This window comes from Eretmochelys imbricata, chromosome 7 (assembly GCF_965152235.1).
Source record: "Eretmochelys imbricata isolate rEreImb1 chromosome 7, rEreImb1.hap1, whole genome shotgun sequence".
NCBI classification, from domain to species: Eukaryota; Metazoa; Chordata; order Testudines; family Cheloniidae; genus Eretmochelys; species Eretmochelys imbricata.
Window position 1 is genome coordinate 97197849 of NC_135578.1, and position 27333 is coordinate 97225181.

General features: G+C 38.4%; 1 protein-coding gene across 5 annotated transcripts in view; it reads right to left on the bottom strand.

Annotated features, from left to right (window-relative positions):
• INPP5A (inositol polyphosphate-5-phosphatase A) overlaps positions 1 to 27333 on the bottom strand; it is a 429418-nt gene that overhangs the window by 247842 nt on the left and 154243 nt on the right. For all 5 annotated transcript variants that reach the window (XM_077822695.1, XM_077822696.1, XM_077822699.1 and 2 more), the window contains one exon: positions 25239 to 25326. In XM_077822695.1, the coding sequence (XP_077678821.1) occupies positions 25239 to 25326 (88 nt within the window). The remainder of the gene's footprint in view (positions 1 to 25238; positions 25327 to 27333) is intronic.

A 27333-nucleotide genomic window follows, 5' to 3' on the forward strand; every position in this document is an offset into this window, starting at 1 on the left:
GTCTATAATTAGGCACCTAAATAGATACCTGACTTTTGGAGGGTCTGGCCACCCACAACTCCCAATGAAATTAATAGGAACTATGGTTATTCAGTATCTCTGAACAATCAGTCTTTTTGTATCTACACTTGAGAACTGTGCCCACTGTCCAAAATGGGGAAGCCCAACTCATCACCAGTCCTCAGAAATAGGCATTCCATTCTCAAATCTTCAAATCCAGTACCAAACCTTCCTCTTGCTCTTCAAACTTTTCCAGGAACTGTTTCCCATCCTTCTACCAGAAACACCGTATTCCCTGAAATACCAGATTCTTAGGTGTACCTCTTCCTTATCTCTCCAGGCAGCAGACCTTTCTCCCACACTGTCCCTGCTATCTGGAACAGTTTCTCTGCTACTGTCTGGATCTGAAAAATTAGGGAGACAATCTCAAGACCAGTATCTTCTACCTATCCTATAACTTGAAATCTTATTTCTAATAAAACAAAATCCTATGCCCTCTGCCTCCTAGTTGGCTTGACCAGACCCAGAATTTGACAATTCTGTTCCTAAAATAGTCTTGCCTTCCTGAAGCATTATTACATCCTATTGCACTACCATGAAAAAATCAATGTATTGTCATCTGTGTTTCCCGAAGGTGGAGGGTCTCAACCTGAGTCTTGTGACACAGCCCTCTTAGTCTTAACAGCCTTGTTCAAGTTCCCCATGTGTGGTCCTTGTCTGCAAAATCTGATCCTTGAACTCTTCTTTTCTACCAAAACTATTGTTCAACCTGTTTGACATAGTATAATCTGCATATTGTAATCTGTATAGTGTAATTGTTTTTGCAAATATAAAATATAAATTGGCCATATAGTGATCTGTGATACTTGTGTATGAATGACAATGAAAAGAAACAGGGCTTGATCTGGCATGGACTCTGTGCGCACAACTCCTGTTGTGTGATGGAGTCTTTACAGGATCATAATTACTATTGTCACATACATAGTTATCATTTAAAAAGCCAAAATTACCAGTTACCACACAGTAGTATCTAAAGACACACTATCTCCTATTTTAAGTACAGAGAAATAACAGGTTTGTCATAATACTGTGTAGTAACTCTGGCAAAAATATTTATTTTAATGGAACCCATTGCAGATAAAGAACACTCTAACTCATGATTGGCTGAACACATTCATTCGATGTGTCAGAAACCTTCTCAGAAGTGAATAATGAGATATGAAGCAAACACATACCAATGCGGAACTTATGAGGTCAGTAAAACAACACGATTGATTTCTGATAAACCAGATTAGCATCATATGTACACAGGCAGAAAGCATATGCAACTCTATGCTGCTTCATGGGCTCAAAAGATCTTTTTTCTCCCTAGATCTCTAACTTCACGTCACTTTAAAAATAGCTTGTTTAAAAGAAAAAGCATCACTCACAAAAATTCTTGTCCATAATGAAGGGTCTTCCAATATTTTGGAAGCAAAATATTCACAATGTATACCACCATCCATTTTTTGACGTCATGTTTCATATATTCTAAGAAATAATGACTTCTTGCCTTTAAACCATCACAGGCATCTTAACAAAAATGGTATCTGATTGTTAAGTAACAATTTACACGTGCCTTTTAGTGTGAAAGATTACAGTGATAAAAGTCAAGCTCATTTAGCTGGCACTAACAATAGCCAATAAATTCAATAGTGCAATCCTTCATCACTGGTTCCATGGACAAAACACTACTTAGACTAGTAAAGCTGCCTGAAGTAAAATAAACTCAAAAAGAGTTGGCAATTCCAATATGAAAGCTACATGGTATTTTAATTTAACTCAGAAAAACTTACTTTCATTACTATATTCCACAATGGATTTTATAAATTGTTTCTTTAAAATTCTTCTTCATCTGAAAAAAGGGGGTAAAATGAAAGGAAGTTAAAACTCAGGCTTTCATGCTTTAATCCTGCATTGACAAAGAGATGGACTGGATAACCCTGGTTCTTTTCCAGCTCTAATTTCAGTGATTCGTCTCTGGAGACTTTAGTACTTATTTAATTTATATGAAAAGTGAAAGGAGTTTGGGGTTGTAAATTAGTCCTTGGTGGACATTTATCTACATTAGTAAGCAACCACAAAATTAGTAGCCTCTGTTCAGGGCAAGGTCTGTACTGAGATAGTAAAGGTGTTGTAGTTACAGTGTGTCATTTATGAAAGAGCAATATTTGAAGATGCTTGCATGGTAGCTGCAGACTCTTTGCCCCATTTTATGAGCAATAAAATCCACTGAATTTGTCTATATAAATAAAATCCACATTTCCATCTCTTTCTCTTTTGTATTATATGCTTTGCATGTCAGACAAATTATCAGGAAAATAGTCCTTGTGTGATATTTCATTGCTTAATGCCTTACTGCTGCAGTAAAACAAGACAACTGTTGAAATTATAGGAAAATAAATTTGTAATTTCTTCCTCATTTAGCCATTTTTGAAGTTGTTGTATAGGAAAGTCATTAATGTTATGTCCTCCTATCGATGTTCCAAGCCTTTCAAGGAATAAGTAATGTTTTTTCTATACTCCTCCATGTGGCCAGTTAAATTAGACACATTATTTCTGTGCTGTTAGAGAACACTGATCAATAGACACTTGGAAAGCCCTTGAAAACCAAGTGGAAACACTTCCTCAGTGTCAGAGGGTTCTAGTTTGGGTTTGTACATTGCAACCACTGTTAAATTTAACAAAGTAGCAATGTATGTTACTTTGACATTTTAGTATTGGCATCAGATTGCATAAAGTTAACTTCTCTTTACAATATTGGATGAAACTTAATTTCTTGTTTTTAATTTTGATGTTAGTCATATAAAGGGAGACACTACTCCCATTCAGTCAGTATTGGACAATTGTACCTCTTTTATTGGCTCTCGCCACATGAAAGGGAAATACTCCACAGACTGGATTTACCCTTTGGTTACTTTGGACAGGCAGACAGATGCAAAGCTGCCACAGCATAGCCACGAATTTTATTCACCGTGAATTGTGCATACATCCAATAGCCAACCTGGACCTCCATTTCAAAGTTTTTCTGGAATCATATAATTTTTCTGACTTTCTACATTTGTAGCTGTAGTTTGAGTTAATTATTAAGTAGTAAAATATATCCCAACCCAAGGCCAGGGGAAGGAGGTGGGGAGGGTCGAGAATCTTTGTTTATTTTTTTGTTTTAAGTACAAAACAATTAGATACACTGTCAAGCATAAAAAGGATACATATTTCAAGAACAAAACCAGACGAGAAGCCATGCAGTAAAAACCACTGTCACATGACATTAGTTAAAAAAAAAGAGCGTACAGAATAAAGTATTGCTCCCTTTTCTACTATAAATACTTCATAATAGCATTATTCACAAACACTAATAAACTCATTAGTTCATATCAGTACATAGTGTTTATATTATTTCTCTAAGGAGTCACACTGCTCTTATTTAAGAATTAAATGCTTTCATGCAAACACATTAGGAAGTTCTTTCAACAGCATTTAATTATTTCTTAAGCAATTATTTTCACATTTTCCCATCTAGCATTTTTCAAAACTGTTCCAAGTCAAACATTTCATCCACTAAAACAAATTCCTTATATGTAATACTTTGAAAAGAATGGTTCTTAAGATCATTGCAAAGATATTAAGCTATATAAAAATGGCACTGCTATAATCCTACTGCACGTAACACAAATAACACACTTGGGTTGCTGTATAAATTAATGAATAAGAATCTCTTCCACAGATGGACAAAAATCAAAATCTAGTAGACCATATATCACAAACATGATAGCATTTCACATCTCAAACTCGCTTATCCTGTTACTTATGTCTTAAAAGAGGATAATGTGGACTCTCTTCTATTTTAAAAGCCTTTGTAAAGCAAATTAAAACAGTTGGGGAGGAGGAGGTGGGAGAAGTGGTTTGTGTGTAGTACTTTTAATTTATTTCAGTGAAGAATATTCTGCCTCCCATTAAACACGATACTACTGAGATTCTGCATTATGCACTTTTCCTCAGCTCTAACGCCTTTACTAATACCATATTCAAAAATTAGACTTCTACAAAATTTGCTTCAATAATCTCTCTTGGACCAAATCCTTTCCTCTGTAGCTGCTGAGAACTCTCTGGTTGTGGGCCCATATGCCCTGAGTATGAGCAAGGGGCGGGTGGTGGGGGTGGGAGATGTCAGCCTCTGTGCTACATGGAGCTCAGATCCACAGTAGCTCTTAGCACTTAGGCATGCACAAGGCAGGTGGAAGGATGGTCAGCTGGGGATGGGGCTTTAGGATTTGCTGTTTGGTGGATCCCTCTCTTCTTCCCTCACACCTTACAGAGGATGTACATAGGGCTGCCAGGACTACTGCAGACTTTGTACTGCAGTAGTGGCTGGGTAATGACTGTATGACCTGAAGGGCAAGATGAAGAAAAGGGATTCCTATCCCACCCCAGCCACTTGACTGACATGCTTAGAACCTAGTCTGGCATTAAGTTGGAGTGTTGGAGGGAAATAATTTGGCTATCTGGCTGCCATTTCAGAGTAAATATGTTTCACAGCTTTTAAATATTTACCAGCATATGTTCACCAGTTTACAGAATATGATTATGTCCAGAAACATTTAAAATGAATGGCTGCTTAAAAAATACTAATCTTTGGCTATGGTTTACTTTCTGTATGAGATGGCAACAGCGAACATCGCACCAAACGGTCCTCTTCTCTCACATTCACAAGCATACCTTTTACACACACACACACACACACACACACACACACACACACCACCACCACCACCACCACCCTTTTTTTAAAGCACGGTTGGAAAGAGGCTTCCAAGTTAGAATTTATCTCATAAAAATTTTGTTCTTCTCCCGTGACACCAATGAAAGCAATGGAACCAGTGCAGTTCCACTGCATAGGCTAGGGGGCATATGTAGGGGGAACTCCCTTTCCTAATTTGATGTGGCACTCCAGGACTTCCCTCCAATCCAATGGATGGTCATTCTGTGGGATATACAGTGTGGTCAGTGGATCTGCAACTACATGAATCCACTAGCCAAAGCCCTATGTAGGTGTTTGTAACGCAGTCACCAAAGGTACTACAGCTCTGAATCTTTACTAGTGGCTGTAGATCAATTCTGTGGCTGCTCCATAGCCATAGCTTCCCAATCCCAGCAGACCTCCCAGGTTCACAGCTCACATATTTAGTGTCACAGTGAGGCTTTTCTATAAGAGACAAGTCCATTAAAATACCCTGAAGCAAATTAGGACCTTCAGTCCAGTTAAAGTAAGTGAAGTTCACTATTAGCAGATGGGTGAATGAGGTAATATCTTTTATTGGACCAGCTTCCGTTGATGAGAAACACAAGCTTTCAAGATTACACAGAGCTCTTCTTCAAGTCTCAGAGCCCCATGTGAGCTTGAGCTTGGAAGCTTGTCTCTCTCACCAGCAGTAGTTGGACCAGTAGAAGATATTACCTCACCCACATTGTCATTCCAATATCCCGGGACCAACACGGCTACAACAAACGCTGCCTATTGGCAGATATGACTGTCCTTATAATACTTTGCCCTCCACAAATTTACATCTAAAATAAATTGAAATACAGTCTTATTCACTAAAGATACAGTATTAAACATATCAGTAATTCTAAGTGTCATGTACATTAGAGTGGGAAGAATGCCAGTAAAAAGATGCCAGGCAAAAAGGAACCTGTATATATTAAATAGCAAGGGGACCAGAATGGAACCCTTGGTAATATCCCCAGAGAGTCACTGAATGTTCAGAAATAGTCATCAAATGAACAAAAGAGGTATGTTTGAAATTTGATTTATGCATTGAACCTATCAATAACTCTCTAGGATCATATGGAACTTTAAACACACATACAGTCATCAAATATACATCATGACAGAAAGAAGCTATAAAAGGTCCTTCCAAACTTAACTAAAAACGCTTCATTGTGAATCTAGCTAACACTATTTTATTAAGAGTATTCTGATCCATGCCCGATTTGCAAATCTCCAGATAATCTAGTGCTGTGGTTCTCAACCAGGGGTACGTGTACCCCTGGGAGTATGCAATGATCTTCCAGAGGGTACATCAGCTCATCTAAATGTTTGCCTAGTTTTATAACAGGCTACATAAAAAGCACTAGCAAAGTCAGTACAAATTAAAATTTCATACAGACAATGACAAAGACAATCCATTACTGCTCTATAAACTACACACTGAAATGTAAGAATAATATTTATTTATATTCCAATTGATTTATTTTATAATTATATAGCAAAAATGAGAAAGTAAGCAATTTTTCAGTAATAGTGTGCTGAGACACTTTTGTATTTTTAATTATTATTTTGTAAGCAAACAGCTTTTAGGTGAGGTGAAACTTGGGGGGTATGCAAGACAAATCAGACTCCTGAAAGGGGTACGATAGTCTGGAAAGGTTGAGAGCGACTAATCTAGTGAAAGTCTTGAAGTTGAGACAACTCTTAGACAACTTGGGCCCAAGTTAGCACCTAATAAAGAAGGTCACGATCTTCTTGCCACACGAGGATAAATAAAAACTCTTTTACCCACTACTGCTATCTGGATATCCAAAAACATGTGAAGGTCCAATCAAACCCTTCAGTTGTACATCTGAAGAAGAAAAGACAGGCATGCCTTTGTACAAGGGGCAGATATCATATTCTCTCTTTCCTCTAGGTGCTTCCCCACCCCACTAACATTATCTCAGCTATCTCAGTTATCTAGACTGAGCCTCAGCCAACTTGTTTTCATTCAAGCCTAGTGTTAGCCAGACCTTGAGAACACTGAGAGATGGTACCTTCTGGATCCAATAATATTGAGAAAATATTATTAGCATATTTATGGCAAAACCCAAACTGTCTCACTACGTCCACTAGCAGCCTTCCAAACACACTGATGCTGCTCTCAGTATCACAGCAGAGATTAAATGGCACAACATGTGTACTTGCTTTAAACCAATCCAGGTGGATGAATGTAACTCATTTGAATTGTTATATAAATGTGCTTTTGCTACTTACTTTGTGCTATATATGCCTAATCACATAGCAGTGGCTGTTTGCCCAGTTTAGACTAGTAGAGTTATTTTGCTTGGGCAATCGACTTCTTATTTTCACACACAAACTTTTGAGTCTTTTCCAATGATAGTGTCAAACACTTCAGTCTATGTGGTGCTCACAGAAGAGGGCGGCATTGCTCAGACCTCAGTAAAGTTATCTATACTAACTCTTTAGCATGAATAATCAACTCAATTGCTCTGTCTTTCAGCACCTTCAAAATCTCCAGTTTTCCTATAATCCATTACTGGAAGCTTGGCATGCATGGCAGGTTTTTTAAAATGTTGTGTTTAATAAATGGTCCAATCACAGTTAGCTGAGTTCCCCCTGGCCCACTCTCTCTTACCGTTTGTTAAATGCACTTTATGAATCTTGTCTTAAAATGAAAGGTAAACGTTTTGTGGTAGGAGCTCTCTTTTTCTCTGCATTTATACAACACTCAACAAATTCTGATGGCCATTTCCATTATAATTTTTCAAATAACTAATAAATCATAGGTTTCAGAGTAGCAGCTGTGTTAGTCTGTATTCGCAAAAAGAAAAGGAGTACTTGTGGCACCTTAGAGACTAACAAATTTATTTGAGCATAAGCTTTTGTGAGCTACAGCTCACTTCATCGGATGCATTCAGTGGAAAATACAGTGGGGAGATTTATATACATAGAGAACATGAAACAATTGGTGTTATCATACACACTGTAACGAGAGTGATCACTTAAGGTGAGCTATTACCAGCAGGAGAGCGGGGGAAGGGGGGTAACCTTTTGTAGTGATAATCAAGTGGGCCATTTCCAGCAGTTGACAAGAATGTCTGAGGAACAGTGGGGGGTTGACGGGGGGAATAAACATGGGGAAATAGTTTTACTTTGTGTAATGACACATCCACTCCCAGTCTCTATTCAAGTCTAAGTTAATTGTATCCAGTTTGCAAATTAATTCCAATTCAGCAGTCTCTCGTCAGAGTCTGTTTCTGAAGTTTTTTTTGTTGAAGAATTGCAACTTTTAGGTCTGTAATCGAGTGACCAAAGAGATTGAAGTGTTCTCCAACTGGTTTTTGAATGTTATAATTCTTGACGTCTGATTTGTGTCCATTTATTCTTTTATGTAGAGACTGTCCAGTTTGACCAATATACATGGCAGAGGGGCATTGCTGGCACATGATGGCATATATCACATTGCTGGATGTGCAGGTGAACAAGCCTCTGATAGCGTGGCTGATGTGATTAGGCCCTATGATGGTGTCCCCTGAATAGATATGTGGACACAGTTGGCAATGGGCTTTGTTGCAAGGATAGGTTCCTGGGTTAGTGTTTTTGTTGTGTGGTTGCTGGTGAGTATTTGCTTCAGGTTGGGGGGCTGTCTGTAAGCAAGGACTGGCTTGTCTCCCAAGATCTGTGAGAGTGATGGTTCATCCTTCAGGATAGGCTGTAGATCCTTGATGATGCGTTGGAGAGGTTTTAGTTGGGGGCTGAAGGTGATGGCTAGTGGTGTTCTGTTATGTTCTTTGTTGGGCCTGTCCTGTAGTAGGTAACTTCTGGGTACTCTTCTGGCTCTGTCAATCTGTTTCTTCACTTCAGCAGGTGGGTACTGTAGTTGTAAGAATGCTTGATAGAGATCTTGCAGGTGTCTGTCTCTGTCTGAGGGGTTGGAGCAAATGTGGTTGTATCGTAGAGCTTGGCTGTAGACAATGGATCGTGTGGTGTGGTCTGGATGAAAGCTGGAGGCATGTAGGTAGGAATAGCGGTCAGTAGGTTTCCGATATAGGGTGGTGTTTATGTGACCATCGCTTATTAGCACCATAGTGTCCAGGAAGTGGATCTCTTTTGTGGACTAGCCCAGGCTGAGGTTGATGGTGGGATGGTGGGACGCCATCATAGAGCCTAATCACATCAGCCACACTATCAGAGGCTCGTTCACCTGCACATCTACCAATGTGATATATGCCATCATGTGCCAGCAATGCCCCTCTGCCATGTACATTGATCAAACTGGACAGTCTCTACATAAAAGAATAAATGGACACAAATCAGATGTCAAGAATTATAACATTCAAAAACCAGTTGGAGAACACTTCAATCTCTTTGGTCACTCCATTACAGACCTAAAATTGGCAATTCTTCAACAACAACAAAAAAACTTCAGAAATAGACTCCGACGAGAGACTGCTGAATTGGAATTAATTTGCAAACTGTATACAATTAATTTAGGCTTGAATAGAGACTGGGAGTGGATGGATCATTACACAAAGTAAAGTTACATTACACAAAGTAAAACTATTTCCCCATAAAAAGAAAAGGAGTACTTGTGGCACCTTAGAGACTAACACATTTATTTGAGCTTAAGCTTTCGTGAGCTACAGAGCTGTAGCTCACGAAAGCTTAAGCGCAAATAAATGTGTTAGTCTCTAAGGTGCCACAAGTACTCCTTTTCTTTTTAATAAATCATAAGTATTAATAAATACTTCTATAATATTCTCTTATTAATTGGAGGATTCTCTAAGTAATTGCTGGAACTCCCTGCTTTGGTAAATAATTTTCTCTGGAAGTAGAGTTTTTCCAAGCTAAGGATATCATTTCCTGCGTGAAAGCTGAAATTCCTGGTTCAATACAGATTTTCAATGTAACTCAAGATAAACCAATAGTTTCCATATAACTAATGGGATCCCATGTTAAATACTCTGTTACCTGTACAGCTTCTGAAATACAGAGCTCAGTACAAGACCCTTTATGCACCTGATGGGTTCTATTGCTAAATACAGAAATCCACATTTAGCTGACTACTCTGTGACAGACTCTCTTCCTTCTCTAGCTCCCCTGATGCACATACTACTCCCACAGTCTTCACAAAGTAAAGTTTTATAACATCGCCACCATCTATGGTCTGAGCAGTTTCTCTGAAAAGATTTCATCTCAAAAGCAGATTTAACTAAAAACAGTCAATGGTTAAAACAGAGCTCAGTATAGGATCAGTGGCACAGTGAGACACAGTTCTTGCCCTGAAGATACTCACCTACCTTTGTAAGGAGCTTTGAGATCTATGTTTGTTTTTTGGATTACACAAGTGCCAGTTATAATTATTAAACAAACATTAGAAAATTGTTAGCTGTTTATAGGGTCACGATAAAGGAAAATGTGAGGAGTCCCCTGTCTATGGGAACATAAATCTACATGAGAGTTTTGAACTGAGTGGAATGTGAGCCACATTAGATGTAACTGTGTTTTATTTGCTTTGGTTAGTAATGGCTGACTTTTTTCTGCATTCTCACAGATATCAATGCTATAGATCAGATTCTATACACCAAAAATAAATGAAAGAATAAATACAAATAATGGAAATATGAGTTGACATAACTGAATTAGCAATTCTGATTAAGCATTTATAAACTATTATGCAGATACATATTCAGAGAATTTTAGAAATACATATTGTTTACCTAAAAAAATGGTTTATTATGAAAATATACTTTGTAATTATTATATACTAATTAACCCACTCTCCCTCAGAACATTTGCAGTATATTGTGCAAGCCTGTAGTATGGAATTCAGTGGAATATAAACCCAAGCCATACATACATAACATTGGAATGATTCTACAAATTAAAAAGCTACCATGCATGCACAACACCCAATTTTCTAAAGAGTAGCAAATATTTATAAATGAAAAACAAACAAAAACAGATTTAAATCTTCATTACGGACTACTGAGCTGTGAAATTTCTCTTTCCTGTTTGTAATTAAACTTTTTGAGTTCTAGAACTGTCAGGAAACACTAAAAATAAAATCACCAAAACTAACACAGATAAATAGATTTAAGAGGCTCACTCAAGTGGGGTAAGGGGAAGTATATTCAGGGTTATACTCTTCAGGTACTAACTCAAATCCAGACAGGTTGGAAGTGATCTTCTGACAGCAGTTTGGTAACCTATGTGAAATGAACTGCTGTCCTCACTTTAGTTTTTTGTGGATGTGTCCATATCACAAAAACGACAATATTCAGCACTGGAGGGAAACTTTCACTTAAGCGATTTCTGTACTTCAATTGAGAGATTCAGAGTTGTTAATGTGGCACTTTTCAAGGGCATAATTTCATTTACAAAAGTAAAAAGTAAAAAATAAACACTGAAATGTGGTAAGACAAGTTTCAGAACAACATAAAATTTTACATCTAATCCAAAGTCCAACGAAACCAGGCTTTTATGATGGAAACGGATACTGTATTGGGGAAAATAGGGGTGGGGAAAGAAGACGACTCACAGGGAATGTGCAAAAACATTACAAAGTATCACAAAGTATTCCAGTAACTGAGGTAAACATATCTAATCACTGAAAGGCAGTGCCACCATGAGGCCTTACTTGGCTTTACATCATTTATACTTTCAATTAAGAGGAATTTCAATCTGTATTTTTTCTTTTAGTTTTTCTCTCTTCTTTAAAACTTCTTTCTGCTTTAATTTCTCTTGTACACACTTTCAGGATGGAATTCAATTAAAAAAAACCACCTGGTTTCCACACTATATATATCCCAAAAACAAACAGCTTCTTTGTATTACTGTTGATTTGCCTTCGGGGTTTTTAAATGTGTTGACAGGAAAGACTGAAATGGGTATCTGTTTTAATATAGACTAGTAAAAATTCTAAAGCCATTATGTGGAATTGGTAGAAGTTGTGACTAACCTAGTTCATGCAAGCCATTTTAGAATTAATAAAAATAGTATCAGGGAAATGTGAATGACATATATTTTGTAACCATTAATTCTGAGCCCTTTCTCAAAGCCAATTTAAGTTTCTAGGTAAAGGACTGTTTGAAGAATTTAAATCTCTACGAAATGACAATCTAGAACAAAAAACCAACATTTCATCTGAGCCTGTTCACAGCTCCAAAAAGGACCAACAGAAGGACACCTGCCTCCCCATGTCAGGGGAAAACCTGCATGGTGATTCTCTTTTAGTCTAACAATATTATTCACTTTCCTACACATTTGCGCACCGACAAAAATCAAAAGAACTGTTACAATTAAAATAAATTACAAGCTTGATATACTCACAGATAAGCATGTTAGTAGCAAAAATAATATCTCATGCCTTTTAAGTCTTTCTACTTAGCAAAATATCAATCCTTGCTTTATGTTTCCTGAAACATTTAAATAATTAGAAATTAACTGAGAATTCTGCAGATGTCATTATGACAAGAGAATATTTAGCCTATGATAAAAAAAATCTCCATAACTAACCCTTATTTTTGCTGTTCAAGATATATGAGTCAAACATTTCTTGAGTCTTTAACTTAATTACCAATAGTGGGTGAAAATAATTGTGGTTTATCATGCCACTGTAATTTCCCTGTAACTTGATGCATTGGGCATTGTTTCAAAATCCTTAACATCAATTTGTTGTACTCTTATTGATTTGAGTTGTCACAAGTTCTTGATGTTTTCATTGGTTCATCTGTCAGGGAACCAACCTTTTCACAAAAACTAAGACCTTATAAGAAATAATGTAGGGGATCACCTAATACACGTGAGAGAAATTAGCACATTTGACCTATGGAATCAAACAATACAAAACCATAAATTAACAGGGCATCTTCCCTTCATGTTCAGGTTCTTTCTTTTAACATTCTTGAATGCCAGAAATGGTGAACAGAGAGAAAGGAAGTTGAAAGTATTTTTTAAATGTTTCCAATCATATGCTTAAGAACAAGTCCTTTGTTAAATGACAAGTTTGGTTTAGCTGTACCACGCCTGTCCTCTGAAATGGCTTGTTTGGTACGGCCTGAGCTAGAGAAAGATATCAATCAACATCTAGATTTACCATTAATTCAGTGCAGTCCCCAAGCAGGTATCCATCTCCATGTCTAGTATGACAGCACCTTCACGTTTACCCAATGGTAAACCTTCTTACATGTTAAAGAAAGCTTTAGCATAAGTATAATAGTAGCACATGCATTCTTAGAGAAAATAGTGCAGTCTTGTCTTTACAAGATAAAATTATCTGAGCTATTTCTACCTACCATTCATCTGTCATTTAAGAGTTTATTTTAATAGATGACTCAATGGTAATTAGTTTATATATTTACATTTAATTCAGTATCAACTAATGCAAGTAACACTTTCAAAATGTTTAAAATGGAAAAAAATAATGTTTCCTAGCATTGATAATGAGCTTTTAATCCTAAAATCACAAATTGCTTTGCAAATGTGGGTAAGCCTCATTATCTCTATTTTTTAATAAAGGGTAAATCAGAGGTGAAGACATGGTAAGTAGCTTTCTCAAAATCAAGTAGAAAACAATACTGTTAAAGAATCATATTTGAGTTTCACATTTCTAAGTAAACAAACAACTAGAAAAAAGTAGAAATATATAAAACTTGTTAAAATTAGAGTTTCAAAATGTCTTTGCAGTATGTTAAGACTACAAACATTTTGACACATTAATTCAAAGGTTTGCTAAAGCTGAACTAAACTACTATAAGTTTGTACTAATGCACTTTTGGAAAAAAAATAAAACAATGATAAAGTGAGTCAACTGTGTGGGAGTGGAGACATTTGTTTAGAAATGATGCACAAAGTCTGGTGACGAGCATATATTCGTAACTTTCCAGAATATTTTAGTAAAGGTGCTCAAGGATTTTCAGAGTATTACTTTTACATACAATAATTTTTATTTCAGGAGACTAACAGAAAAAGAAAAACTTTCCATATACGTGGCATCTATGATAGACCTATAAATGCAGATCTTAGCCAGCAGCCTGAAACTGGAAGTGAGGTGGATGCTAGTGCAGTCTATGAAGAATAGTTGAAATATGCTTCACTTAACTAGCTCTTTGGGATGCATGAAGTGAGTTCAATTACCTCTGTGTAGTAGACAGCTGCACCTATGAAGGCAGTTGGCTTGCAGCTAGTCCTGGCAACTCACTCACTTCTCACTGGTGGCTCCAAGTAGCTGCGTGTGCTCCACAGTGTCATACCCTGGGACCCTGCCTCAGCTGGCATACTAACCTAGTAAGGGCAGCTACTGGCAGCAACCACTTGTGAAGGGCATTGCCAAGAAGATGTGGTCAAACACTTGGCAAATATTAGACCATATAAATCCAATAAGGAATGCAAGTGACTTCATTTGGCCCCATCAGTGTCGTTGAGCTAACAGATGGGAATCAAACAAGAAGATCTAGCATTTCTAAGTAAGTTAGCAGCTGAGTTTGGCTCTGGCTGAAGCATCTGACTGGCCTTCCAATCAGCCTATATAGAATGCATTCCAGTAATATAATTTGGAGGTTAAAAAAATATAATTGGGAAGCTCACATCAGACAGGAAAAGTTGCCCATCCTAAGCAACCAGAAATAGGAATGCTTGGTCACTGCGGTCGGTGAAATATGAGCAGCCATAGGTTGTAAATCTCAGCTGAGTCAGCAAATATTACCCACCAACCAAACATTACCACTACCAAACAATGTTCTCCTAATTGATAGAATTTTAAGGATGAGTGTACTCATCCTTTGTGTTCTAAGGTGGAGGGAGAAAAGCAAAACTAACTTGGTTTTCATCTCTTTCCCATATGTCTCCTTCCACATGCAAAAGTCACACTTATTCCTTTACAGTGACCCCACAACCCTCTACAATCAAGAATCTCTTTTGTCTCAAACAAAATTTCTTGTATTGTCCCAGTCCACTGACTGGGGGAGGATTCCAATCCTCATCCTCACACAGAAAGGAGCCATGTCTTCTCCACCAGCCCATCTTGCTGCACAGAGCTGCTCTGGTCTGTGCCAGAGCATCTCACTGCTCCTGGCAAGCCTGGACATGTGGGCAGACACCAGCCCCAAGTCTTGCCTGGAAGAACAGCTGTACGTGGTGCAGTGGTGGGACACGGCCCATGGCTGAAACAGGAAACGGATGTAAGTGGTTCACAGTGAAAGAGCAGAAAGAAAAAAAGAGGGTTCCCATTAGTGGGAAGATGGGGCAATTTTTGGCTCACTTTTGACAAGAGTCTTAACATGGTTCTGTCTCCTAGAACCAGACATTCTTCTTCCTGCAATGAAACCCCATAGTGAGCTGGATCCCATGCTCAGAAACTGACCGGTCCTTAACACAGCCTTAGAATTATCCAGTCCCCTAAAAGTTACAAGTAAAATTTCTTACTCTTTGATACCATTATTTTGGCTGCAAAAATTTTAAACAAGATCACATGCTCTCCATTGTTTACAGAGCTTTGCTTTCTCCCATTACTACCTGCCTCTTTCAGACATGAAAAATATCACCAATGTAATTTTTATAACATTATTTGGGTCCCCTCTAGAGTGTACTGTTTTAAAATCTCTCTGACTTTCCCCAGATTGATCTACAGAAAATTTTCCCAACTACCACAGTAGAACAATGAAAAATGAATCCTTCCTCTGCCATCAGACATCACCTAGGGCACAATGGTCTGCCATCCTTGTCTACCTGAGCCGCTCTTTGCACGTTTTCTATGTTGTTAAGTCCCATAAGTTTTCACTCTCTAACTAGTGTTTGATCAAGGGACTCTTTTGGTCAGCCCCTTTTGTGTGTTATTTCAGCTGCCCAATGGTGATCTGGCTTCATTCTTAACACACGTCCCAGATATTTCCATCTTCTTTTCTGGAAAACTTTGGAGATAAGAAGTTGTTGAACTCTCTGACAAATCTTGACATTTGTTATAAATGAATTCATTCCATTTAATATGGAGTATTTTTCTGAGGCATTTTCTTTCAAAGGCATTTAAACATCTGCCCATACCATTGGTGGATTTCCACCTTTCACATCCATATATTAAGGTGCAAACAACACTTAAATCTGGTCTGAAATGATAGGTGAGCCTCTGAATACTTGGAAATCCAAGTCAGATTCTAAATATTCTTCTCTAAAACCAGTCTCTTGAGGCTACAAATTGCCCTTTAGAAAGTTCTTTGTGCTCTACCCTGCCCTGTGATACAACCTCAAGTCTCCTCCCACACTGAAAAACCCTGATCCCATAGGTCTTTGGTGACCCACTCAGTTTCTGTTGGACTCAGTGCTGCCACTTTCTCAAATTTCTGGCTTCTAGGGCAATCCCAGTACTTGTAACCCAAACTGCCCTGCTTACGCAGCAGTGCAACATAACATCTTTTGGGCCTCTTCCTGTAACCAAGGAGCTTTTGTATTCATGTCACTCATACCTATGAGTAGAATTCACTTTCTCTTTTACTGTTTAAATATATGTTTTTGAAAAATGCTCACAGCAGCAACATTGTATTTATTACATGCTTACTAAACGAACAAGTTAAATCACAGATTTTCTCAGTATTGAGATACCTATTTACAATACAAGCTAATACTTTAGCTCCACCTCCTGGTGAAAATCTGCATTTTTTGTAAAAATAAAAATTACTGATGAAACTGCTTAATAGAAGAAATGGTCTCTCAGAACTAATCAGGCATTTGAATTCCCTCTGTATTAAATTCAATTATGTCTCTCTTCCTAAATCATCTTTTTTATTTAACAAAACTCCAAACTGCCACAGCTAATCAGCTCAGAAGAATCAGTGTGCTCCATTCATTTCTGGGAACAGGCCGATATTTTCTGAGACCCATTAATAACTTTGACAGGATTTATGTACAAGATAAATTCAATTCAATTTCCTTTTTCAATTAATGGCCAATTATTTGAAACAGACTCAACTGAAAATATTACTCAAATATCATTAATCTAACAAAAATTAACTTTACAATTCTCTTAGTAATGAGGACATAATTTTAAGATAAAATAATGCACTTTATTAAATAAATGTTACCCTTCTTTATTTTTAGGACACTTACTTGCTATTGTAATCCTCTTGTTAAACGTTAACATTAGCTCAGTGTACTTACATGGACCACCATTAGGGTGGAACAGCCCTCTCGCTCTCTCATTTCTTCCCCTCCAAGGATACCTAATGCTTTATAGCCCATTTCAAGTTTTGAAATTTTACATCTAATGTAATTTTGAAATTCCATAGAATATTAGGGTTGGAAGGGACCTCAGGAGGTCATCTAGTCCAACCCCTTGCTCAAAGCAGGACCAATCCCCAATTTTTGCCCCAGATCCCTACATGGCCCCCTCAAGAATTGTACTTACAACTCTGGGTTTAGCAGGCCAATGCTCAAACCACTGAGCTATCCCTCCCCCCGTATTTAATTTATTATGTACTGTATGGGGTAAGGAAATACTATTATCTCCATTTTACAGGTGGGGAAGCGAGACACAGAAAAAATAAATGCCCAAGGTCACACAGGAAGTCTATGGTGGAGCAGGTTTCAAAGTTATAGCCGTGTTAGTCTGTATCAGCAAAAAGAAAAGGAGTACTTGAGGCACCATAGAGACTAACAAATTTATTTGAGCATAAGCTTTAGTGGGCTAAAACCTACTTCACTGGATGCATGCAGTGGAAAATACAGTAGGAAGAATATATATATACGGTAGGAAGAGTATATCTGTATGTGTATATATATATATATATATACACACACACACACACACACACAACATGAGAAAATGGGTGTTGCCATACCAACTCTAACGAGACTAATCAATTAAGGTGGGCTATTATCAGTAGCAGGAAAAAAAAACTTTTGTAGTGATAATCAGGATGGCCCATTTCAAACAGATGACAAGAACGTGAGAGTAACAGTAGGGGAAAAATTAGCATGGGGAAACAGTTTTTAGTTTGTGTGATGACTCATCCACTTCCAGTCTTTATTCAAGTCTAATTTAATGGTGTCCAGTTTGCAAATTAATTCCAATTCTGCAGTTTCTTGTTGGAGTCTGTTTTTGAAGTTTTTTTGTTGAAGAATTGCGACTTTTAGGTAATTACAGCTCAGCTTGCACATAGAAGACACTACTGGGGGGAGAGAGAAGGAGCTAGAGGGTTCCTGGCAACTGTAGTTCCCAGCATCCCCTGAGGGAAGGAGAGGGTGGCGTGCAGGAAACTCCACACAAGCCTGGGACAGAGCATCAAGCTGTTTCTCCCTCTGGGTCCCTGGGCTCTGGGAGGTGAAGGGGGTAGGTGTCTGGGCTTGGGGGGCCCCAGCTGGGATCTGGGGGAGGGAGGAAGTGAGGGTATCTGGGCCAGGGAGCCCCACAGCTGGGCTCTAGTGGGAGGGTGTTTGGGTGCATTGGCTGGGGGTGGGGGTGCATGGCTGGGCTCTTTGCGGGGAGGGAGGGGAGCAGAGAAACAGGAACTGGATTGTCATAGGGGTTTCTTCAACTCCTTACTTTTGAGGGAATTTTTGTCTCTCTCTCTCTCTATTGTTACAGACATACTTGCTGATAGGTATTTTGAAATAACTACCAAAATAACTGAAACTGGCATGATTATGTAGTGTTATCTTGACAAATAAAATTTGCAGAATTTTAGAATATGGTGTGCAGAATTTTTTTTTTTTTTGGCACAGAATGCCCCCAGGAGTAATATATCTTTTTTTTTAAGGTAGGACTACCAGCACTGCACACAATATTCAAGATGTGGGTGGCCCATAGATTGGTTTAGTGGCATTATATAAGTCTCTATAATTACTTATCCCTTTCCTAATGTTTCCTAATATTCTGTTCACTTTTTACTGCCATTGCACACTGAGCAGATGTTTTCAGAGAACCATCCACAATGACTCTACGATCTCTTTCTTGAGTGGTAACAGCTAATTTAGACCATACCATTTTGTATGTATAGTTGGGATTAAGTTCTCCAATGTGCATTACTCTGAATTTATCAGCACTGAATTTCATCTGCCAATTTGTCGCAGTCACTTAGTTTTGTAAGATCCCTTTGTAACTCTTCAGTCAGCTTTGGACTTAACTAACTTGAATAATTTTGTATCACATGAAAGCTTTGCCACCTCACTGTTTACTCCATTTTCCAGATCATTTATGAATATGTTGAACAGCACTGGTACCAGTACAGACCACTGTGGGACGCCACCATCATTTATATCTCTCCACTGTGAAAACTGTAGGTTAGGGTTTTTTTGTTTGTTTTTAAAGGTAAGACCAGCACTTTAATGGACCAATTAAAACTCAATCAACTCTTAACAGGGACAGGATGAATCTTCAATATACAAATATATACACCAACAGTGTATTTTACAAAGTGTTTGATTTACTGCAGTTAAGTGCTCGAGAATGCTGTATTATCTATTAAAATTATGCCTTTTAAAAAAATAAGTCTGTACTCAACAGTAAATTTCCATCCCAATGTGAAGCCTCTTCCAGAATACAGCTACAACCCTCACAGACATATACAACCCCTCAAAATACACTCTCACAAATTCAAGGCCCTGTGAGGTCCTTCATGTTCTATACTCAAGGGGGTAGACTGTCAGGACTTTGTAGGGGTCAACCCAGTGGGAAAAAAAACCACCTTCACAAATTCCTCCCACAATATTAAATCCTCATGTTCAAATGGTTTCTGTACTTAGGGTTTCTGGGGAGTTTTGTCTGTCTGTCGGTTTTTAGTAAAAAACCTTTTCTAACGTATATATTAAGAAATAAAAAAGCCTCAAATCAGAGGAAACTTAATAAATATAGGTCAGTGAGCTAAACTAGCCTTCAGTGCAGCCACGCAGGAGCCTTGCATTCTGAATTTGTGCCTGCAAACTCTTTGCTCACAGTTCTCTGACCTTTGACAAGGAGAGTGTTGCTAGACTGATGGTTTGTACTGGACTTTCCTGTATATACTAGGAATATGGTTGTGCATTTTGTAGCTACCATGGTACAAATTTTCAAATTCTATGTGGGAGTGGGGAGAGGGTGGGAGAGGCATGGGTGTGCCCTATAACTATAATTTCCTAATTTACTCATGTCTAGTAGCCTTGCTTATGCCGAGCAAAGAAAGCAATGGTCACAGAAATTAAGGAGTTGCCTGGTTAAAACTGAAAAGAAATCACAGGGCCTTGTTTCATCAACTACCAGTTCTCTTGCATGCCAAGAACGTATGCAAACATCCACACATGCTACACTTCAATGGACCAGTAATTAGCCTGGTGTACACTAAACATGTGAAGTGTCTCCATTACTGTATAGTCTTGCACAGTCTCAAGGACATTATGGGCCAAATTCCACCCTAACATAATACATAAAGCAGTCACTGAAGTCACTCAGGTTGCCATGATCTGAGGCATTTCAAGTCAGAACTGATTGAATAGTGATGGTTACTAGTTGGCATTTAGTCAAACAACATAAAAATGGAACCATCCCATTATTACTAAGAAGATAATTGTTGAGGGAAAACCTGTTCCTCATGGCCCATTTCAGTGTTGCTTGTCCCTCATCTAATACCAATAAAGAGACCCCTTTAAAAGTTTTACTTTTTTTTTCCATCTGCAAAACATCCGTGAGAGTGAAGACTGATAATTTATTGACTTTACAAAAAAACTACACTGATTGCAGTTAAAGTTATAGCAGAGAATTTAAACACTAAGAACAGGAAATTCAATAAAAATTTCAAGACTCACCTTATTTATTTATAGGTATTTCTATGGCCTTGCCTCTTACCTTTTCTCAGCGTCCATATATCACCCTCCCTATGAAGGCCTTATACAAACTCTCCTGGCAGAGACTGGGACTGATATCTAGATTGTATTGTTTAGTATCAGCCAAAGGATATGTAAAATTGTCTACAGTTGTATGATTGTGTAATGATGATTTACTAAGAGCAGAATTTTTAAAAAATTACTGGTATTTTGAACTGCCAGAAAAATCCTGAGTTAGGCTTGTAGGCTAAGATGTGAGTCAGTTCTTGTTCAAACCAGTTTGGCCATCCTTGTTTCCAGTCACAACTGAACTAATACTGATGCAGACTGTTCAGCTAGTGAAACTTCTTGGAAACAACCTTTACTCTTCAATGGTTGTCACCCACAAGCTTCATTCATAACTGCTGGGAGCTCTTAACTCTAACACTGTCATATTCCCAAAGCTGACATGCATGAGCCCTAATGTAGTGGCTGCTGTCCTACCTTGTGCCAAGCAATTAATCTTCACATCATTTAAAAATGTTATATAACTGTTCATTTTGAAATCTGATAGGTCTGATTTTTTTGTTTTTGTAGAGTCGTATGAGGAAATTTTAGCTGCAGGCTCAATCATAGCAGGGTTTGAAAAGCTGCACAGCAATTCCCTGCATCTAGACAAGTGACCATTGCCAAATGAGATCTCTCACCTTTGACCTTTTTCTTATTCTGAGGGATGCTTGCTGCAAAAGCCAACAGGAGGTAAGAGTCCAGTTGTCCGCTGCAGAAGCAGTAGAGGTGTTCATCAAATTCCTTCAGGCTAAACAGTGCAGCTGTAGAGAATTATTTTTAAATGTATTAAGGTTTTATCTGAATTCACAAGCTGGGTACTGACAGCTACTGCAGGGAAGTGTCTTTAAACCAAAAACCTCACCATACACAACTGCGGATGGCACAATCACTAATCTTAGATTGTCTGGGTTTGAGATGGACTATTTTGATTGTTTACCATACAGTGAATTATTGCAGAATCCTATCTATCAAGAAGTCCACAAAAGCTCCTTGAATATCACTGTCAGTGCACTATACTCTCTAAATAGTGTTAATGAAATATATCCAATAAGCAACATTCCTTATAATTTCAAAGAGGGAGGTGTATTTTGAGGATCCATGTTACCCAAAGGTGTTTTGTCAAAGCCTTGAATCAGCGCTCCGAGGCAGCCAAGCTGTGCAATTGTGGGCAGCAAAATCAGGATTAGCTCTGCAAAAACCAAGCCAAGGAAAGTCCCACAGAGGCTACAACTGCCAATACTGAAGGAAAAGGGATATTAGAATAACAGAGGTATAAGTTAGCAACATTGTGAATACTTGGGCTTTTGTAGTTCTAAAGAAAATAGAATTTTCACAACATATATGATGAACTTCTACTTTTTTTAAAAAATAAAAAGTTACAGATATATCTATATATAGATATATAATACAAGCATATTATACACACACACACAATTATTAGGGATTACATTTGTTGCCAACTCCATGCCTTAGAAGGAATGGAAAAAAACGACACAAGTTAAAGACCTTTGCAACCAGAAACAAAACTAATGAGGAATTGGGGAGATGAATAACATCCTGAAAGTACCAAGCCACACTGAAGATAAGAATAAAACTTTACCCTAAATGGACACAACTTAGTAGTTAAAATCCCTTTTGAAAATCTATCTAGTGCAGAAAGTGCATGAGCTCAAAGACTAAAAGCTCAGGACTCAAGTCTCTTATCAGTTCAAATCATGATGTTTAAAAATGTATCTTTAATTTGTGATAGTAGTCTTTGTATCAAGGAATCTTGTATATAATTTCAAAGTGCCAGTACGTGATCTATAACAAGTGACAAGATAAAAAAAAGCCTACGATGAAGATGAACCCCTCTCTCTCGTGCACGCTTTTCTGGGTTTTTAGGTTGTTGTGTAGTAGGGGCAGGTGGTAGCTTTGTTTTTTGTTTTTGTTATTTGGTTCAGTCTCTTAAGACTACATACAATGGAAAGGAATCACACAAGTTCTTCCCTAATCCTTTGTCTAAAACTAACACCACAAGCATAGGTCACATCCATATAAAATCCACACCATATTTACATAGGGTTGAACTTCACAGTTTTTCACTATGCATTTTAGACTGGTTTCTCCTATCCACCAAGTCACTTTCTGCCATTTACACTTAAGTGATGCAAACTGAATTTAAAGCTGTTGGATATTTGCACTGGGAAATTCCAGTCTAAGGGGAATGTTTGTTGCAGTAAAGCTGGCAGAGGTGACTCCACCCACTATGCTACCTCTTGTGTCATACCTTAGCTCTGGCACAAAGGGGATTGAGAAGGTGTATGAGAGCAGGGAGAGGAGAAAAGGTGGAAAGGGAGCATGGCAAAGCAACACTCCACTGTGACCAGTTCCACATGTGGATTAAGCTCCTAAGGGACCTTAAGCCACCGCTATAAGTTAAAGTTTATTCAAGGAATCAGATTTAAGGCCAGAAGAGACCATTATGATCATCTAGTCTGACATCCTGCGTTACACAGGCCACAGAATTTAATTCAGCTACTCCATTATTAAGCCCAATAACTTGTGTTTGAATAAACAATATCGTCCAGAAAAGCATCCACTCGATCTCAAGACTTCAAGAGAGGGAAAATTCACAACTGCCCTTGGTCGTTGTTCTAATGGTTAATTGCCCTCACTGAAGGAAGTAATCAAGTAATCTCTTGATCTTTTTGATAAACCAAACAGGCTGAGCTCCTTACTTCTCTCACTGTAACACATTGTTTCCAGCGCTCAACTCATTTTTGTGGCTCTTCTCTGCACCCTCTCAGATTTTTCAATATCCTTTTTAAAATGTGGACACCAGAACTGCTGTAGTCCTACTATTCTCCCATTTATATATATCCAAGGATCACAGTAGCCCTATTCGCCACAGCATTGCTCATGTTCTATAACACCTAAATCCTCTAGAGTCACTGCTTGCAAGGCTACATTCCTCCTCCCCCCATTATATAGGTATGGCCTGCACTCTTTGTTCCTAGATGTGTAAATTTGCATTTGCACAATTTGTTTGAATGAGACCAGCTTACCAAGAGATCCAGATTGCTCTGTATGACTGCCTTGTCCTCATCATTATTTGCCATTAAACCAGTTTTTGTGTGATCCACAAATTTTTATCAGCAGCGATTATATATTTACTTCCTAATCGTTGATAAAAGTATAAAATAGTGCCAGGCCAGAACAGACCTTTAAGAATCTCTTCTAGAAATTCCCACTTGATAAACTAGTTTTTGAGATCTGTCATTTAGCCAGATCTGAATACATTTAACATGTGCTTTATTGAGATTGTATAGTGCTAACTTGTTGAGAGACATTTGGATTATGCTAGGACACTGCAATTAGGACTCACAGAAGAATGGGAGAAGATGTGAAGATGCCTCAGTTATTGCTATGGCCAAATGGGCCAGCTACCTTCTGCAGCAGAATAGTTAAGTGGAGAAGCCAGAGTAACCAGTGCAGATGTACCAACAATGTTAAGCAACCTCTACAATACTGCAGGTCATATCACAATGTCATATTATGGACCCTCTGATTGACTGACAATATGAAGAATTGGAGAAGAACAAGCTATACAGCTGGATAGTTCTGTGTGTCAGCAATTAAGTCACTTGACTACATAAGCTCATTGAATATGCTATCAGATTGCTTTGAGGAGTACAAGGGACAGTGGACTGATCAACTGCTGACAGAGAAGCATAAAGGAGAGCACAACATGCCAGCAACAGCAGCAAAGGAAAGCAAAACTGTCAGTACAAAATTTGCTTTAACAACACATTTTGGATTAATGCTAGTGACCGTGAGAAGAAAGAGGAGGATTGCCTTGACTGGACCCTGGAGAAACAATGTAGAAAAAAGATAAGTCAATATAGGAATGGCTATGATGGATGAAAATACGCTACTTGCATGGAGGGAGGGGTCCGGTCAGAGTCAGGGAAGAAGGTACAGTGGGGCTGAATAGTCTATTGGGTGTACTGCTGTACTGGAAAGGCATGCAATAAAATGGTAGCTGTAGTTTGTTTATTGTATAAATTCAGGCTGTCACCAAATGGTCTCTTCCGCTATAGATAAAAAGGTGTGAATTTTCCTATGCCCGTGTTTCATTTTCACATTTACCTAAATGTTACACTGATACGTGGGTAAGTTTGTTTGTACACTGATTTTTCCCTTCACAGTTATATGAATCAGACTCAAGATCCATAACAAAGTTTCCAATGTTTGCCAATCTCTTTTCAGTTAATAAAACTGCAAGTGTGGCACCATCCCAAAATGTAGCCTGGTGACATTTCCTTGAATGGAGGTATAATGATCTACCAATGACCAGCACAAAAAAACGCAGAAACTCGCCTTTCATGAACTCTGACATTCTACTAACATTTTAACAGATACATTTCTTCTAAACAAATCAATTTGAACATCCCTACCCACATTCAGTACATTTAGAAAAGATGTAATCCCCACCATCACAGAGGATGCTAATGCCAATCCTTACATCAGTTAGGGTAAAACAATTTCAAGATCAAACATAAATGAATTGAGTATTAAACTAATCTCATGGAAGAAGGAAATTTACCGTAAAATGTTCCTGTGACTTGTAGTTCTCATCCAGGTAAACTCGGGCTCTGTTATAGTCTTTCATTGCATCACTTGATAACAATTCTCTGAAAGACATAAATGAAAGACTGTCAGTATGAAGGCATATGCAAATCTGTTGTATCTCTTCACCTTCATCCACTATATTCAACATGTCCCTAACACCCACCAAAGAAAGTGTGGCCTAGTTCATATTATTTCTCATTTTTAAAAGACATTTTAAGTGAACCTAAGTGTTGATGAAATGTGTCACACTGACAGCCCTGGAGACTGAAGTTCTCCATATACCCACAGAACAGTTACAGTGCAAACAGCTGCAGTTCAATCTTCCTCAGACTGCTTTGCCAATACTGCTTAACTCTAACCTGAAGGGAGCACCAATAAAAGAGGGTATTTCAGTCTGCATGTCCATTCAGTCCTTGGATTTTCCGCTGAGAGTGTTAACAAGGGAGCCAGTTTCTGACAACCGATGGTTTTGTAATATAGCCACCTGTCTACTAAGGACTGGACTGAGATCAATCAATATATTCCACATAGGCTACTGAATAATAAATAATAATAATAATGCCCTAATAAGTTTGTTAGTCTCTAAGGTGCCACAAGTACTCCTCGTTCTTTTTGCTGATACAGACTAACACGGCTATCACTCTGAAACCTGAAGAGCTATGGTATTGCCAAGCGCCATCTATATTAGATGAAGGTCTTAGAAAAACCACAAACTTTCAACATATTAAAATTTCTTAAAAATTGGGTGAGCCAGCCTAGCAGGCTTTAAAATCTGAGCTCCAGGTTCCCAATTTCTGGAAGACAGTCTGTAAACCTTGCTGGCCAGCTCACCTGACTGTAGAATGTTTGGCTTCAAAGGCTGGCTGCTCTAACGTCGGTGGCAGGCTACTCTCCAGGTTTGGGAAACCCAAAGAGAAGTGAAGATGTTCCAAACAGTTTTGATATTGGCTCACTTGGCGGACAGATAGCTGCACTATTGGGCGGGTTTTCAACAGAGTTCAGTTCCCACTCAACATTCCCTTCTGTCCCTACCTGGCCAAACTCCTTTGTGTCTAAGGTACAGAGGGAATAGGTTTTATTTCCCCCAACACCTGCTCAGTTCTTATTGCTCTCTGTCAAAAAATGTCAAGCACAAGTTGAACAAAACCTGGCAGCCCTGAAAGAGGTGCTGTTAAGGTGCTCCTGCACGAGGTTTTTAAGGCAGGAGTTCATGAGAATAACAAAAAAAATGAAAGTTTGAAGAAGCTGCCTTTTTTTAGCAGTTGGAGGAACTTGGATCCAGCTAATGAGTCTTTGCAATTGCTGTCCCATGGGAGCTCCACAGCTGAAGAAGCTACTCTCCCTATTTATTAGGAAGGCTACGAGTCTGCCATGGAGGTCAGAATTCCATTATTTTTCATGACCTCTGGGACTTCAGGGCTTGGACTATCAGCCCCATCTACCGGGCGGCAGGGCTCGGGCTGTCAGCCCCCAGCAGTGGGGATCAGGCATCTGTGAATTCTTGTTTATTGCACATTACCTGTCCGTGACTTTTACTGAAAAATAACTGTGACAAAATCTTAAACCTTATTTATTAGCAATGGCACATATGACTTTGCCCATCTACCTTGTTTGCAGGAGAAGACTTTTGGAAGCTATGTCAGGGAACATTCTTTCGACTGACTAAATGACAGTCAGCCTAGCACAAATTTCAAAGGGCCTGAGCCCAAAAGCATTGTGTCAGCAAGCAAGAGCCATGTGATCCAACTATCAACCTTACCCCACCCTCCTGCTTACCTCAGACAGTAGTCAGAATGAGGGAGTCATACATACAAACAGTGATAGGATGGATAGCCCCTTGCCCTCCTTGACAATCACGAGGATACATGCTATTGAAGCATGACTGAGATTAAGATTGGGACAGAAGGTCTCTCCCTCCCTCTTTTGTGTTTTTTTAATCCTGTCCTATAGCCTAGAATGGGATCTATATTCTTCAACCCATAACAATGCACGGGATCTACTCTGACCTAAGATTAAACTATTTTTTGCAGGGGATGGGGGAAGGAAAATGTTCAGCCCTGGAAATCCAT